The 16,242-nt window shown below is 41.5% G+C and overlaps 1 protein-coding gene across 3 annotated transcripts; it reads left to right on the top strand.

The window, feature by feature from the left end:
* The first annotated feature begins 5,704 nt into the window (after positions 1-5,704).
* Positions 5,705-15,803, top strand: LOC121878217 (macrophage mannose receptor 1-like). 3 transcript variants are annotated; one of them, XM_042384299.1, is made up of 7 exons: positions 5,705-5,914; positions 7,303-7,364; positions 8,283-8,498; positions 9,161-9,415; positions 10,572-10,781; positions 14,641-14,727; positions 15,119-15,803. In XM_042384299.1, the coding sequence occupies exons 2-7, from the start codon at positions 7,322-7,324 to the stop codon at positions 15,271-15,273; spliced, it is 966 nt and encodes a 321-aa protein (XP_042240233.1). In that variant the 5' UTR covers positions 5,705-5,914; positions 7,303-7,321; the 3' UTR covers positions 15,274-15,803. The 3 variants fall into 3 exon arrangements, with proteins under 3 accessions (XP_042240233.1, XP_042240235.1, XP_042240234.1); XM_042384301.1 differs by having other exon boundaries at positions 5,705-6,107; XM_042384300.1 differs by having other exon boundaries at positions 5,705-6,294.
* The last annotated feature ends 439 nt before the right edge of the window (positions 15,804-16,242 follow it).

Here is a 16,242-nt window from a genome sequence, read left to right as displayed (position 1 = left end):
ATTATTTTATTGTTACAACAGTACCCAGAGGAAACGTCCTATACAGACGATGGTGCACTACTAGGTAACACTACACACACATACGTGACAGTGTGTCCGCATGTGGTGACGCAGCAACAATTGGGTGGTTGTTACATAAGCGAAATTCATTATAAATACGTATCACCAGACGTCATCCCCGAACTCAGGATCATACGTTCAGACAGCCGGCTTCTAGCACACGGTGAGATGACCTAATATAGTGGCGCTGGGATTTCACATTTCAGAACTATTATGTCAGTTACAAAAATGGTAATTTAAGAAAATCTTGGTTACAACCTTAATTGTTAACAGTACCAATGAAACCCAACCTGAAGTAATCTGACCTTACTTAAAGGACCCCGATTCTTGTGGGTCATAGTTTTAGTGGTCCCTAATCCTAACGCTTAGGTCACTTTAGGGTGAAAACTATCAGGGATGGGACATAGTAGCACTGGTCCTCATCTGACCTTCAACTTGGGTACAATCGGCCTCTTAACATACATGTGTTGTCAACCAGTGTTTTTAATTATCAGCTTACTAGCCGTTCGGGCGTCGATCTGTCCTTTACTACGACCTTCATTGCCCAGTGTTAGTACGCGGAGGAAACCTATGATTTTTGGGGACACACCAGATACCCTTCTTACTGTATACTGTATATGACCAGCGCTCGCCTGAGCCAGCATTCAGAGGGGTCCTGGCAGTCCATGCGGCGATCGTAAGAGGGTACGTTATGAGCTATTGCTTACATAATGTGTATCGTTTCTCACTCTTGATTTATTTTTTCGTTTTTGTATTTATTTATGGTTATTATTATTTATTATTTTATTTGTATTTGTATTAATTTGCTATTATTATATTAATTGTTGTAATAATGATAATATTAGATATTATTATTATTATTATTATTATTATTATTATTATTATTATTATTATTATTATTATTATTATTATTATTATTATTATTATTATTATATTTTCGCCCCCCAGGCCCTGATGTGGGTCAGTGACCTGTGCCCCGGTGGGCTAATCCCCGTAAAAAAAAAATGATAATAATACTGCTCCCCCCTCCTACCGTCTTCAGGTGCCGTGTGAAGCGCGTGCCCCAAGGATATGAGTTTCTAAATGGGTACTCAGTGGTTGCTTCATTTGTTGGTCTTCATTTTTAAAAGTTAATTGTGAAAGAGAAAATATTTGACCAGAAATATTCTATTTTATTATAATTTTCAATGCTTTGCAAAAAACTGGGAAATCCTGGGATTTTGGGCCCAGAAGCTCTTGAAGATAGACGCTCAGTCACAGAGACAGTAATGGGTTGTATTGTTGCCAAAGTCCCAATACAAAAACAATCATTCTGTCTGTGCCGTCTACGTGCCGATGTGTAACTAGGGACTCCTGGCAGTCATCTCCACATAATCCTTGTTTGGAGGTTGTGATGATAATGTGGTAAGAGTGTGATAACTTAGATGAAAGCTGCGTGTGAAGTGATGAGTGTACTGAATCATAAGCGTCAGCTGCAACCACACATCTTGGCTCTTTTTCCTGGTGCAGTGGTACAGGCAGCCTATTATAGCACACACACACACACACACACACACACACAGAGGGCTTGAACGTCCACAAAGAAGACAAAGGACATCAGAGCTAAAATTAAAATACTGCAGCGTATATACTCCTCCCCGGAGGCCACACTAACCGCATGTTGTATGCATAAACAAACGCACAGTCATGCCATCATACACACACACATACACGTGTAGTATCCGGCTACACACACACACACACACACACACACACACACACACACACACACACACACACACACACACCACAAAAAACAGCCGCATTCTAACCATGTACTGTGGACATTAACACGGGTACATTATGAACAACAGCACGCCGTCCGTGTGACTGTGGTAGTTGGAGAATTTTGAAGCCATATGCAGTTATATTGAAGAAATTAGAACACAGTGTCTGATGGCATTCGTAATGGAAGTGATAATGAAAAACATATTTTTTTTTATCTCAATTTCGTTATTCCATGTAGTTCATTTTTAATCAATATATGTTTGTGGAATTCTAAATATATTATTAGCAACACAAACAATAGCATTCATTAAAAATATATGGTTCATAGGAAAACGAGGTATTCATGAATTTCAAGGAGTAGCTAGCCTAATTTCTATCACGCTTCTTGCTGAACATAGTTTTACGTGATGGAATAGATAAACATGAATTTTAAAGAATGAAAATAAAAATAATCCAAATGAATAAACAAATAAATAAAATATTGTAATATGTGGAGGCCCCCAGATTGTGGAGGTCCCTGGGCAGCTGCCCACTTTGCCCACTCCTGAATCCGGCCCTGCCACACATCACAGGTGTCCCGGTCTCAGGTTTTCTCCTGCACGAACACTGGATAGACCAACCGTCCGGACAGCTGGTAAACTGATAGTGATGACATTATTAAAAAAAAAGAAAAAAAAAGATAGCGATGGACTGAAATAAAATGAAATAATTTTACCGACATATCCACCAGTCGTCATAAGCAAGTGAGTCTGTTCCCTATTTCGACTTCAGGTTATTTTCGGTTGTGTTACTTGGTACGCTCAATACGTATTCGTCACCAGTAACCAGAAAAATCCAATTTTTAATAATTTCCGTTTCCGTAATAAGGTTATATGTACAGTATACAGTACGTATCCGGATACGGATACGTTCTTATCGCTGTGGCAGTCCTATTGACGCAAAAGGATGGTGGTGTGAGGCGGTAATCCCCCGGCGGAACAACTTAACCAAGACACTTTAGACTCCTGTCTGACAACATGAAGAGAAAGCTGAGTGATTTTGTAAGTGAGAACCTGACTGAACACTAGAGAGAGACATACAGATGCCGCCACTGTTGTGAATATCTGGACAATAATGGCTGCAGTCATGGTGTTGAAGACATGTCAGTCATTATGGGCAGCCATCATGGGGACAGTTCTCACTCTTTACTGGAGAAAGACGATATATCTTTTGGCTTCCACATTATTCCTGATGTTCCAAATGAAAGTCATGTAAAGATTTTTCAACAGGCTAATTACGCAGCAGATCAGGTAAGTGTTGTGGCCAAATGTATTCAGTGAGGCGTGTATTTGTCAAACACTATACAGGAGATATTTGATGTAATAAACTCATATGATGGATAACAACAATAAACTATGTAATAATAAACATCATGTCTGAGGGTTGGTGACCACAGTCCTCCACTTATAACATTTTCAGTCTGTTTTTTTTAATATATTTCCTATATTATGCTTCTCTCTGGTGACTCAGCTTTAATATCACCCAGTCATCCCAGTCTCCCCTCCAACCACCAGTTTTGTCCATTAATATTTCTCCCATCATTCCCTCATCCAAAGTATATAATTCTCCTTATTCCATCAAATTCCAGTACCTCTCACATTGCTCTTTTCAATCTTAGTACTTCATTTGTTTTACTATACATAACATTCTCCTGTTACGCCGTATTTCCAAGGCATAGACACCAGTAGGGGGGGGGGGCCCCTCCTGGTGTCTATGCTTCTCACCCATACATTAGAGCACTTTACTAGCAGGTCGTTAAAAGTATTATTATTCATTTATTTATTTATTTATTTTTAATTTTCACGTCTCTTATCCCTACTAATGTTACCTCCCAGATACACAACTATTTCCATTTATTTAAGTTCCTTCTTGTATTAACTCCCGCCTTCACCACATTCCAGTAATGTGTTAACTAGTTTTTGTAGAGCCTCTTCATTGTTTGTAAGAGACAGCATAACCTTGTCTAACCTTAAACCAGCTACTAGCACTACGGGTTGTTGCTGCTAGTAAAGATGTTTTAATAATCTGGGAAACAATCACTATACGGAGGTCTTGTCAAAGGAGGGCTTGAGGACAGTGGGTGTGTGAAACGTGCGAGCTGACACCTGCCGCAGATAACACACACGTGGTCTGTGTCCACTAACTGCGCAATACTGTACTTGAGTCCGAGGGTAGAAGGGTACAGGTGTGCTAGATCTATAAATGTAGCCACTCATAATACTTTACTGAAGACATTATTTATTGGTAAAATTATTAATGATTGTATTATAAAGTTATGTGTGTTAAAGATTTAATTTTTGGGGGTAAGTTTCGTCAGTGTATTTCATGTTTAGGAGAGACACATCCTTGAGATATAGTCAACGGACAACTGCTGAAATAACATACAAGAAACTTACTACTGTTTACTAGAGGTTGATCATTATGGTTCTACGAGTCAAGAAATGTTACAAGTAAAAAAAAATCAAGGAGAAGAGAAACAGTTAATTATTTTCTCCTAGCACCGCTGTCTACACATGTTTGGCGTTTGAAAATAATGATAAGGTTATGTTGAATTGTAGTAGGACAGACACCTGGATGATCTATACTCAGTTTTGGCAGAGCTCAGTTGTCTGTCTGTGCCAAAATCGGACATTTTTTAGTGATTTTATTTTTAACCCTTTAGAGGGCAGCGGTACATCACACGATTTTAATCAGCTGAGAGATACCCTTGTCCTACAAAGGGTTAAGCCTGTCCCTATTAACCGTGAAGGAGCCCAGGCGAGGGTCCAGATAGCTGTGGGTACCTTCTCACGAGCCGCCAGCAACACGATAAAGACATCCTCGCCTTTACGCCATTTGCCTCTGTCTACCCAGCAGTAATTGGGATCCTGGATGTTAATCGATATGCGGATCGTATTCCGGTGTAATGGTTAGCCAGTGCAGTTGGCGAATTGTCCGGTCTTCTCGGACTATTCCTTGACACTGGGTCATGCAGCTTGTTAACTTAGGGTGTAGTTGTTGTGTTGGCGACAGCTTCTACACCTTAACAAATTCACGCCTAGGTGGCCCTTGGGCCTATCCATCCTCGATTTCGAGGGGCTTCCATTATTATTATTATTATTATTATTATTATTATTATTATTCACTTTTCAGCTCCTTCTACCAAGATGGGATGCACAATAAACTAGCAACTATACACTGTACACCATCAGATTAATTTTGAGAATTATATTTTTTGTATTAATGTTGTTTTTGTCGACACAACACTACCCTGTACTGTATCCCTCAACCGTATCTAATATACTATAGGACTAGGCGTGTGTCTGTTTGTGTGTGTGTCTGTTCTGGGCAGCCGAAATGGCACAATCGTTTTTCATCAAACTTGGTGGAAAAATTGCAAAAAAATCGGAGAGTCGAATAAACCTGGTCCCATGTCGATGGTTTCTTTAAGAAGGCATTAATTAACCATTTTATTTACGATGGAAAACGATGCAAGTCTACGGACTTGGCGCACCCTAATTAACCATGCAAGTCTACGGACTTGGCACACCCTCATTCGCTGTATGCTGTCACGAGCGTTCAAACTCTCACAAGGGCACGAACGTGCCCGAGATCACTTGTATCTACAGGTTAAAAGTACTTCTAAGGTGAACGTGTTTATATGGTGAGTATCTATGAATAAACTACAAGCTCTTTACTACATGCAGCGAGAATTAACTTAAAAAAGGTTCAGTTGTGTTTATTCTCTAGATATGATGCTCGTCCAGCCCCGGCAATGAAACTTTCCGGAAAAAATGTTCAACCGTGTGAGTGTGGTGGACGGTATCAGTTGTTCCCACCTGCTGATGAGAACATAAGACAGTAGCTCCCGGCCACAACACCACTCAACCTTGTGCTGCACCTGCAACAACACCAATAGCTGCAGAAACACTTACCAGCAACACCACTCCGCTACTTCCATTAACCTTACACCAACACCACCACCACAAACCCTTTAGCACCAGCACCACCTCCTCCTCGACCATCCCTCCAGCTGCTGAGTTCACTATCTCTCAACCACCAATTACTGGTAACGTAATAATTATTTTCGCCACACAGACACACACACTGTCCTGAGGGTGAGGGCGACACCTAACAGCATCATTACCTTCACAAACAAGAGGTACTCAAGCACCCCGCCGACGTATAAATAAACATTCCATCGCGAGTCAGAGTCTAGCCCCCCATAGACGATACGTCTGCCGGATCCGTCCGCCGGAATCGTAAGTAAAACCGATCGTGTAGGGGGGCATCGTACTGCCAATTCTGGGCGGAGTCCGGCGGCCGGACCGGCGAGCTCAGAATCTGTCGGCGCCAGATTTTCTGCCTTCCGTCCCACTTCAGGCGCCGGCCTGACGGATTATCTGTGGGGCTGTCGTCCGATCGGCGTCAGTCTCATAGCAACTCCCAGTGAGTAAACATCTAGAAAATGACAATCATATCATGTGCCAAAGATTTTTTGGGGGGGAATTCATCGAATTATATACAGACCATACCCGTGCCTCTGGAAGATAAAGTCGAAAGACTATAGTGATAAAGGAAAACGAAATGCTACATATGATATACTTCTAGAGAAGCTTAAAGAAAAGGATGAACATGCCACCAGAGATACTGTTGCCCCCAAAATAACAACCTTTGAAGCTCCTACCGCTAGGAACTGATAAAAGTTGAAGCATCCAAAAAATCAGGAGCTGCCGCTGAGGATATTTACACTCCCGTACTCTGGTACTGTGATCTGTTATATTTTATAAGGGATCAAGAGCTGACTAGGCCCTATGTTCCCATATATATGAGATAGTTCATTCCTTTTCATCAGCCATTGTTTCACCCACTTCCTTCTCTTTGGCTTCTCTATTTCTGCTACAGCGTAAACCACAGCAGCAGCTCCTAGCGTTAAGAAAGTCAGATCTTCGAGCGAAGAGGCCATGTCTGCACAGTATAACAGCCTGGCAAGACTGAAGCTCGCCGCAACAAGCCGCCGGAAAGTCTGTGGGCGACTATTTTTTGGGGGCAAGCAGGAAGCAGGACGGTGCCGGAACTAGCGGTCGTACCGTCTAAGGGGGGGGGGCTTAAACGCCCCCTTCCGTCAACGGGGATCCCCGCCCGTGTTGACAACCAGAGTTTTAAAACAAACTGACTCCCGAAAGACACCGCACTACAGCACTCGATGGGGAGGTGTGGCGGTGAAATTAACTTATAATATTGGATTAGTTCGTTTTACCACCACTGGAAAATTTAGTTATTCAAACATGAGTTAAATTAACAGGAAAATCCAGCTACTACAGGGTTATCTGATTACATAAATGATAACACAAAGGTTGTTTTAACTTATGAGACTGAAAAGACAAGAAACATAACAAAAACATACGTGCTTTTGATAACATCTTCACAACCTCTTTGTTTCACTTCCTTCATCAGATTGTGGTAGTGTGGCAACATGAGGAGCCTCGCCCTCAGCCTCCTCCTGGCTCTCCTCACAGGTAAATATAAGACAAATAGGATGTATACAACCAGTGTGTAGACATGATGTATACAACCAGTGTGTAGACATGATGTATACAACCAGTGTGTAGACATGATGTATACAACCAGTGTGTAGACATGATGTATACAACCAGTGTGTAGACATGATGTATACAACCAGTGTGTAGACATGATGTATACAACCAGTGTGTAGACATGATGTATACAACCAGTGTGTAGACATGATGTATACAACCAGTGTGTAGACATGATGTATACAACCAGTGTGTAGACATGATGTATACAACCAGTGTGTAGACATGATGTGTGTGTAGACATGATGTATACAACCAGTGTGTAGACATGATGTATACAACCAGTGTGTAGACATGATGTATACAACCAGTGTGTAGACATGATGTATACAACCAGTGTGTAGACATGATGTATACAACCAGTGTGTAGACATGATGTATACAACCAGTGTGTAGACATGATGTATACAACCAGTGTGTAGACATGATGTGTAGACATGATGTATACAACCAGTGTGTAGACATGATGTATACAACCAGTGTGTAGACATGATGTATACAACCAGTGTGTAGACATGATGTATACAACCAGTGTGTAGACATGATGTATACAACCAGTGTGTAGACATGATGTATACAACCAGTGTGTAGACATGATGTATACAACAGTGTGTAGACATGATGTATACAGTCAGTGTGTAGACATGATGTATACAACCAGTGTGTAGACATGATGTATACAACCAGTGTGTAGACATGATGTATACAACCAGTGTGTAGACATGATGTATACAACCAGTGTGTAGACATGATGTATACAACCAGTGTGTAGACATGATGTATATAACTAGATTCATTACCATTAATACACCGAGTATGATGTCTGTATACTGCCCCCAGCGTGTTGTGAAGGACACGCCGCCAGCTCCAGGAACACATCAATGACTTGTGGGTCCCCGTACACGCTAGTTGGGAACGAGTGTCTCTACTTCATGGTCTTCGCGAAAGTGACCTTCCAAGAAGCCCACTACACCTGTCAGACTGCCGATGGTGGACTGGCGAACATCATCTCCGCCACACAGATGAAGGCTGTCGTTGATTATATTAAGTTCAGTGGTGAGTCATCTCTGATACTGTAGAGGGCAGGGGGCGTCTCTCAGCTCAATACAATATCTAAGGGCTACTTTGCCCTGTAGTGGGTTAAGGGAAGGAAGAGGAGTGTGTTGAGCCGTGCGGGGGGTGGGGAGGGGTCTCCAAACATGCCCAAAAAATCGGTCCAGGTCTCCAGGTTGTCTCCTCTCTCATCAGTGTGTAAGTCTCTCGTGTCTAGTATGAAATAAATAAAAATCTTTAGTACTAATATTTACTATGGAATTAATTTTCATAATGTAAGATAAAAATTCAAATTTATCCAAGTAAAACAAACACCTGTACTGTTTACATCATACAAACAAACCTTCAAAAGGCACCAAGATTATAGTGAAGGAAGTCAGTAGAATAACTGTGACGTGATATATTAAACACAGTAAATGGTTTGTGTGACTTACTGGTGAAGTTCATCACGCCTCAATGTTTAATGTGACATACAGGAAATATTAAATTTCCACCATAATACAGACCACAACGTCCACCACTCCCTCCACTCTGTAACTTCCTTCAACAGGAAAGATTTTGTTCAGCGGTGTCGTTACATTTACACATTAGTTGAATGAGTTTGGTTTATGGTAATAAATAAATTTATATTCCGAAAGACGTGAATCAGTTGTTTATTACTACAGATTTTAAGTCGAAGGATTTCTGGCTTGACGGGACTGACAGCGAAGAGGAGGGCAAGTGGACCACTGTCTCCGGTCAGCCCATCCTCATGGGCACACCTTTCTGGGCCTCCTACCTCGCCCATGATGAGCCTAATGATTATTTGCATAAAGAAGATTGTTTGGTGCTCTCGTATGACGAGTTCTATTATATGAATGATGTTTCCTGTGATGACAAGTCGCACCCCTTGTGCCAGGCGCCACCTACACTTACTGCAGGTAAGTTTTACGTAATACTGCACAATATTACGAAAGTAAAACTACATTGTACACAATGGAATGTCGACACTGGCCTAATACAAGTCTAAACAACCAATTCTTACTAAAATGGACAGTATGTTTAATTACCTTTGTTGGATGCTGGAGGAATAAACACTACATAACATTAATATAATATACTGTATAATACACACTCTTGAACAAAGATGAACACGTCACCAGGACTAGCGGATAGTGAGTACTGCAAGTGTTTCACATTATTAACTGAAACAATCTGTACAATAAATGAAACGTGAGATATTGTGAACTAGGAGCCAGACTTCATGTACGGTGACACAGCCTGCCTGGTCTGCTCTGACACAGCCTGCCTGGTCTGCTCTCACCTTACATTCAACTAATTCCCTTATATATATATATATATATATATATATATATATATATATATATATATATATATATATATATATATATATATATAAAATCACACGGGAAAAATGGAAACAACGGAGTACCTTAGCTTTCTTCTATATATATATATATATACAGTATACAATGTACACACAGTATATTACCTGGTGAACTGTTTAGTGATGCCACGTAGTTTTTTCTTTCAAGTTTGTGTATATCTTGATCCTTCATATCATTACTGCGAGAATCGTCAGTGAGTGACGGGGATATCTGCTCACTAAGACAAGGACGTGAACAGATAATGTGTTCACACCTTTGAATAGCGAGGCACTAGCATCCGGTTCTTGCAGTTCTCCCTTTTTCGAGCCACCAGTACAGTACTTGTTGTGACGTAATGGTCAGTTGTCTCGGGGTCGTTCCCCAAGTAAGGTGAAATTAAAGGCAAGTTGCTTTACGCCATCTTCCTCTGTCCGGTCTTCTTGGGTCATTCCTTGTTGTTGGCACGAGGGGAACTACTTCATGGAGAGGAATCACTACCAGTTTGGATTATGCCTTTGTAAGATTGGGTGAAGTCTGTAATGTTAGTCAAAATGTTCTGCGGTGATGAAAGGTTCATGAAACAACTGATAAACAAACATATTATTTTGGGTTAATATTCCTTTTCACTTTTAGTAATTCAATATGTATATTTATTAATTTATTTTATGTTGATGACACAAGAAGTTAAATTGTCTGGGGAATCTTACAGAAGACGAAGGAGCCGCCACAGCGTTGTCTGGGTCTCTTGAGTGTCCCTTTATGTTTAACCCTGTTGGTGGGTTATGTCTGGCGTTTGTCTTGTGGGAGAAACTCAGCTGGACAGACGCTCGTCAGATATGCCACGGGATGAACGGAGACTTGGTTGCCATCACAGACATCGAAGTGTTAAGGGCACTCTACATGCACCTGCAGGATGAAAGTAAGTGTATAGAGAAATATATTCATACATGGAAAGTTTAAATTGTGGAATATACATAATAATTTCTGCAGGAGTGTGTCTAATGGTGCACCTCCATCTACTGTAGGTAGTTATATCTACCTCTGAGGTTCACGTGTTGCTGTACCCCTGAAGGTTCCTTGTGCTGAACCCAGTATGATGGCCACACACACACACACACACACACACACACACACACACACACACACACACACACACACACACACACACACACACACACACACACACACACACACACACACACACATTGTTGAGTTACATTAAAATTATTATTTTATCTTTACTGTTGTGACGTCACATTAAGTATAAAGTGAAATATATGACTAAATACTTATTTATCATAATATCCAGCCATAAATGTAATAACTCATACTAATTCATTACCTCTTCTGAGAATGAGAGTTGGCAAAACAGCTTCAAGACAATTCTACATGACGTGAGGGAGTACACAGTGTGTGAAGGTGGACACGGAGGTGAAGGGCATCGTGGAGGTATCTCTTAATATATTTATTAGCCTACAGTGCGCTCTGAAACACCTTAGTTATTGATGCCAAGTAATCCATTATAACATTATTGCCTTTCAATCATTAATACTTTTTTTTTACACTATACAGGTATTGTTGTTTTTCCAGACTTTATTCTGTAGGTTTGTCATACTCTGAAACAAAGCTTTGAGCGGTAACAAGGCTGAGTTACTTTAATCACTAGATTTAAAGCAGTCCCTCTGATGACGTCATACCACAGTAGGAAATTGTTGTTATGTGAGTTTTATAAACGAGTCTTTACACTAAACTTACACTTCGACTTACTGCTCTTGAAGGCTTTGTGGAGAAGCATAACAATAACCCTACAAAATATGGGACTGAAGTCAATTTTCCAGGGTCTGTGTTACTCAACTTGGCTGCACTAGAGTTATTTGTTAGTTATAATCAGTGCATCCCAGTCTGACCAGCATCCAGGGAGCCTGAGGAAAATTACCAGAGCATCCTGCTCCCTGTCGACTCTCTAACTCATTTCATAACTGGCTAACACTACTTACTGCCCAGAACGGAGAAACTGGCAACATTACGGAAGATAATCATGACACATGTGACACGAGTCGGCCTACAGCTCTGCAACTGAAGACACATTCAACGGGCGTCTAAGATACTGTATTTCTCAACAGTCATTACCAAGATGGTGTTATGAAACCAACTTTATCAAGCTTATGAAGCTTAATCAGATGAGACGTGTTTCCATATCTGGTGTGATTTAGTCTTCACTTTTACTTTTATCCTCTTCACCAAAAGATCGACTCGTTAGCCGCTTGAGCGATCGGTCACGTCTCTGTCACACACTGTTGGCAAATACTGGGCATGTACCGCTCCTGAATGTACCTGAACCCGCTCCAGTGTTGGTCAAGTCTTGTATTGAAAGAGCTCACACTCGGTGCCGTCACAACACTTTCTGGTAGATTGTTCCAAGAGTTCACAACTCTCACTCCGAAAAAGTTTGTCCTCAGTTTTCTCGACTTGCGGCTTCTTCAATCTTGAGCTGTGACCCCTTGTGGGGCGAGCGTCCGCCAGCTCCAAGTAAGGACACTCGACTGAGTAGTGCCCCTTGAGATGCATATACACCTCAATTAGGTCACCCCTGGCCCGTCTGTAGTATAAGCTAGGCAAGTTCAGGCGTTCCAATCTCTTAGGGTAGCTGAGGTGCCGAAGGGCAGGCACCAGTCTGGTGGCCCTCCTTTGAACATTTTCAACCAACTGACAGACCTTAGCATATCTCGGGGACCAGACTGGGTGACAGTACTCCAGATGGGGAAGCACTTCACTCTTGAAGATCGTTACGAGGGGCGGACCGTCTAGATATCTGAACGACCTTCTTATAAGACCCAATAATTTATTTGCCTGATTTACCTTCTTCTCGCAATGGCCCGAGAACTTCAGCTCATTGTCAACATACACACCTAGGTCCTTCTCACATTCAGTCTCAAATAGTGCAGTTTCTTTATCCTGTTGGGACATATGATACGCCTCCTTACCGTTGGTACGCCCCAGGTGTATCCTCTTACACTTCGTGATATTGAATCTCAGCAGCCATTTCTTCGACCATTCTTGGAGCCCACAGAGGTCCTTCTGCAGCTCTTCACAGTCCGCTTGGTTCTTGATTTCCCGAAATAACTTGGCGTCATCGGCAAACATTTGTATGGAGGAGTGTACAACATCAGGCATGTCATTTATGAAACAAACAAACAACAGCGGGCCCAATACACTGCCTTGTGGTACCCCGCTTGTGACAGGTACGGATGATGATTTCGTGCCATTAATCACCACACACTGCTTGCGGTCATGTAGAAAGTCTTCTATCCATGCTAGGACATTTCCCCGAATTCCGTACCCTTCCAGTTTGATTTTCAGCCTTTCGTGGGGTACACTGTCGGAAGCCTTGGCAAAATCTAGGTAAATATTGTCGATATTACCACCCCGTTCCAGAATATGGGTCCAAATATCCAATACCTTGAGCATTTGTGTAAAGCAGGAGCGCCCCGGCATAAAACCGTGTTGGCAATCCTTTACAAGGTTGTTTCGTAGTAGATGTTCCATCGCGGCATCTCTAATAATACTCTCAAGTACTTAACATATTATGCTGGTCAGGCTCACCGGTCTATAGTTGTTCGTGGAGTGACGATCGCCCTTCTTGAAGATAGGGCTCACATAAGCCACTTTCCATTCACTGGGGACCATTTGTTCATCCAGGCATTTACAAAACAGGATCTTCAGAGGCTCGGCAAGCTCGTTGCTCAACTCTCTTAGCACTCTAGGATGCACCATGTCAGGGCCGGGACTCTTATGGACCTTTGACTTTGACAGATTATTTCTAATGCCCTCTTCTGTGAACACAATGTGGGTTAGTACTGTGTCGAACCGTCTGTCCTCAAACGCAGGAAGGTCAATCGTATCCTCTCTTGGAAACACCGAAGAAAAGAAGCTGTTCAATGCCTCAGCTTTATCCTGGTCAGAATCTGCGTAACTACCATCTTCAAGCCTCAGGTCTGATACTCCTACTCGCATTTTTAATTTCGACTTTGCATAGCGGTAAAACGCCTTTGGGTTTGACTTGACCTCGCTTGCAACCAGCCTCTGCAACTCCTTTTCAGCCCTTCTACATTCTATCTTTGCTTGGTTTCTGGCTCTTGCATACATCCTCCTGTCCTGCTCATCATTTGACTCAACCCACGTCTTGAATTTCTGAGTTTTCTTCCTAACTTTCGGCTCAGGTGTGTTGAACGGCTTCGTTACCAGAGGCTGGCCGCACATTTGTTCTGACGAGGAATTATCACTTCAGCTTAAGCACAGTGTTTTCTGATGATATATCTGGGAATGTACTGAATGTATTAATCTTCGGTCACAGGCGGAGCGGAGCACCTCTTGAGGAATCCTCCGGTTCCGCTCATTGAGCCAACAACCACTCGGATCACTTGAAATCGACACTCAGCGCTCCGCCTCCTCAAATTTGCCAAGTGTGGTTGAAGTGCTAAGATGTTAATGACTTCAGCTTTTCTCTTAAAACAATAATATTTTTTTCTTTTCATTTTGGGGAAGCATCCTCTTTCTGTCACTGTCTCATTAGCGGATTAAATATAAAAACAATTCCGTGGAAGATAAGTTACTTCTGTTTATGGCTGTTAGCGTGTAAGAGACTTCACCGTGGGCAGGGCAAGATGATCCTTCCACTCCAAGGCTGGTCAACACTCAACCCTCCTGTTATCTCCCGTCAACAGCAATGGTTCATGAAATTTGCAAAATCTCTAAGGTTATAAATGTTTCTTCTACAGACATTGCAGACCACACCTTTTGGGTGGGTGGCTCTGATGCCGAGGAGGGCGACTGGAGGTGGACCACTAATGAAGCTGTCGACATGGGTAAGCCAGGACCTCTTGGTGTACTGTTCTCCTTTCACTCCCCTGCAGTACCACTTACACTCTGAATAAGATGACGAATTGATTTTTTTTCAGTCAGTATGTTGCTTGTTACAAGACTCGTTATATTTCTCATCTCAGAGTTCTGGTATTCCGGAAACACACTGATAAGTATTTACGTCAATACCCTCCATTATTCTGTAAAAATAAATATTCAATATCAATCAAGTTACCACACCTGAGAGGAAGTCGCTCACTAAAGACAGAGATAAAACAAAAATAGTTCTCGCAAGTCTCACCATATGACTCAGGAATAAACCGTCACACCCCTAACTTACAAACGCTTATTCGATAATTACACTTCCTTGTACTATCATGTCAACACATGTTTCAGGTACACCGTTCTGGGGGCTGTACAAATACCAGCAGGAACCTACCGCAGGGATCTTTGGAAACTGTCTGACGTTGAAGAGTCCTGGCGGCTACTACTTCAGGGATGATAGCTGTCACGAGAAACACAATCCCCTGTGTATGTATGTTGAACCATAACACCCAAAACAATACTCACATGATGAACACTTTTGTTTGTTATGGACAACAACTTTAAGTTACCAGTACACTAAAACATTAATAATTCGGCATACTAGAGACTCTGGCCTTGACAAAATGTTCGGATAATGATGAGTGGATTTGGTATCCCATGTGTACCGCCGACAAGGTAGGGGGTTCGTAATACTCGTCTTGCCCACTTTCTGTGTGGATGTCGGTCACTAGAATAATCCATTATAGTAGTTCCTTCTTTCCTCACATAGCAAATATTTTGCCTCCTTCTGTGTTTCCATCTTCTTACAATCTGTTTCGCTCCAAAAAAAGTTGGTTTCCGGCATCTTCGTGGTGAAGATTAATATACAGTACTGCGTCGATGACCTGTGCCCGGATAGGCTATTCTCCATAAAAAAAATCAAGATTAAAACTGTCTGTTCTATATCACATTGTTGACAATAACCATCTGATGAACAGTTTTCTCCGCCCAGTTCACAACTGAACTTAACTTAATAAATAACTTGAATGAAACAAAACAGTTTTTTTTATTTCATGGCTGTGTTCTATCTCCAACACTGTATAATATATATTCAGAATTCTTAATAAGAGAAGTTATAAGTGATAGTGAAGGACTAAAAGTTAATTGATATACACTATCCAGGTGATACTGCTCTTATCTCAGATAGTGAAGAGGCATTACAAAAACTCGTTAACAGATTAGTGGAAAAAGTGGAAAATGTGGTTTTAAGAGTTGATGCTGTAGAGACGAAAGCAATGGTTGTTTCGAAATTGGAATTAAATCCCAAAATAAAAATAATGGTAGGCAACAAGGAAATTAGAAAGTGGAGAATTTTGTGGGTAAGCAAAAACAGCATTTGAAAATCTAAAAGAGACTAATTTGAAGAAAAGGCTCTTGAAAGGCTTTATATGGCAAGGGCGATTGTGTACAGAAAAAAAATTAGATACCTTAGTCAT

This window comes from Homarus americanus, unplaced genomic scaffold (assembly GCF_018991925.1).
Source record: "Homarus americanus isolate GMGI-L3 unplaced genomic scaffold, GMGI_Hamer_2.0 scaffold45562, whole genome shotgun sequence".
In the NCBI taxonomy this organism is placed as follows: domain Eukaryota; kingdom Metazoa; phylum Arthropoda; class Malacostraca; order Decapoda; family Nephropidae; genus Homarus; species Homarus americanus.
This window is presented reverse-complemented; position numbering and strand designations above follow the sequence as displayed.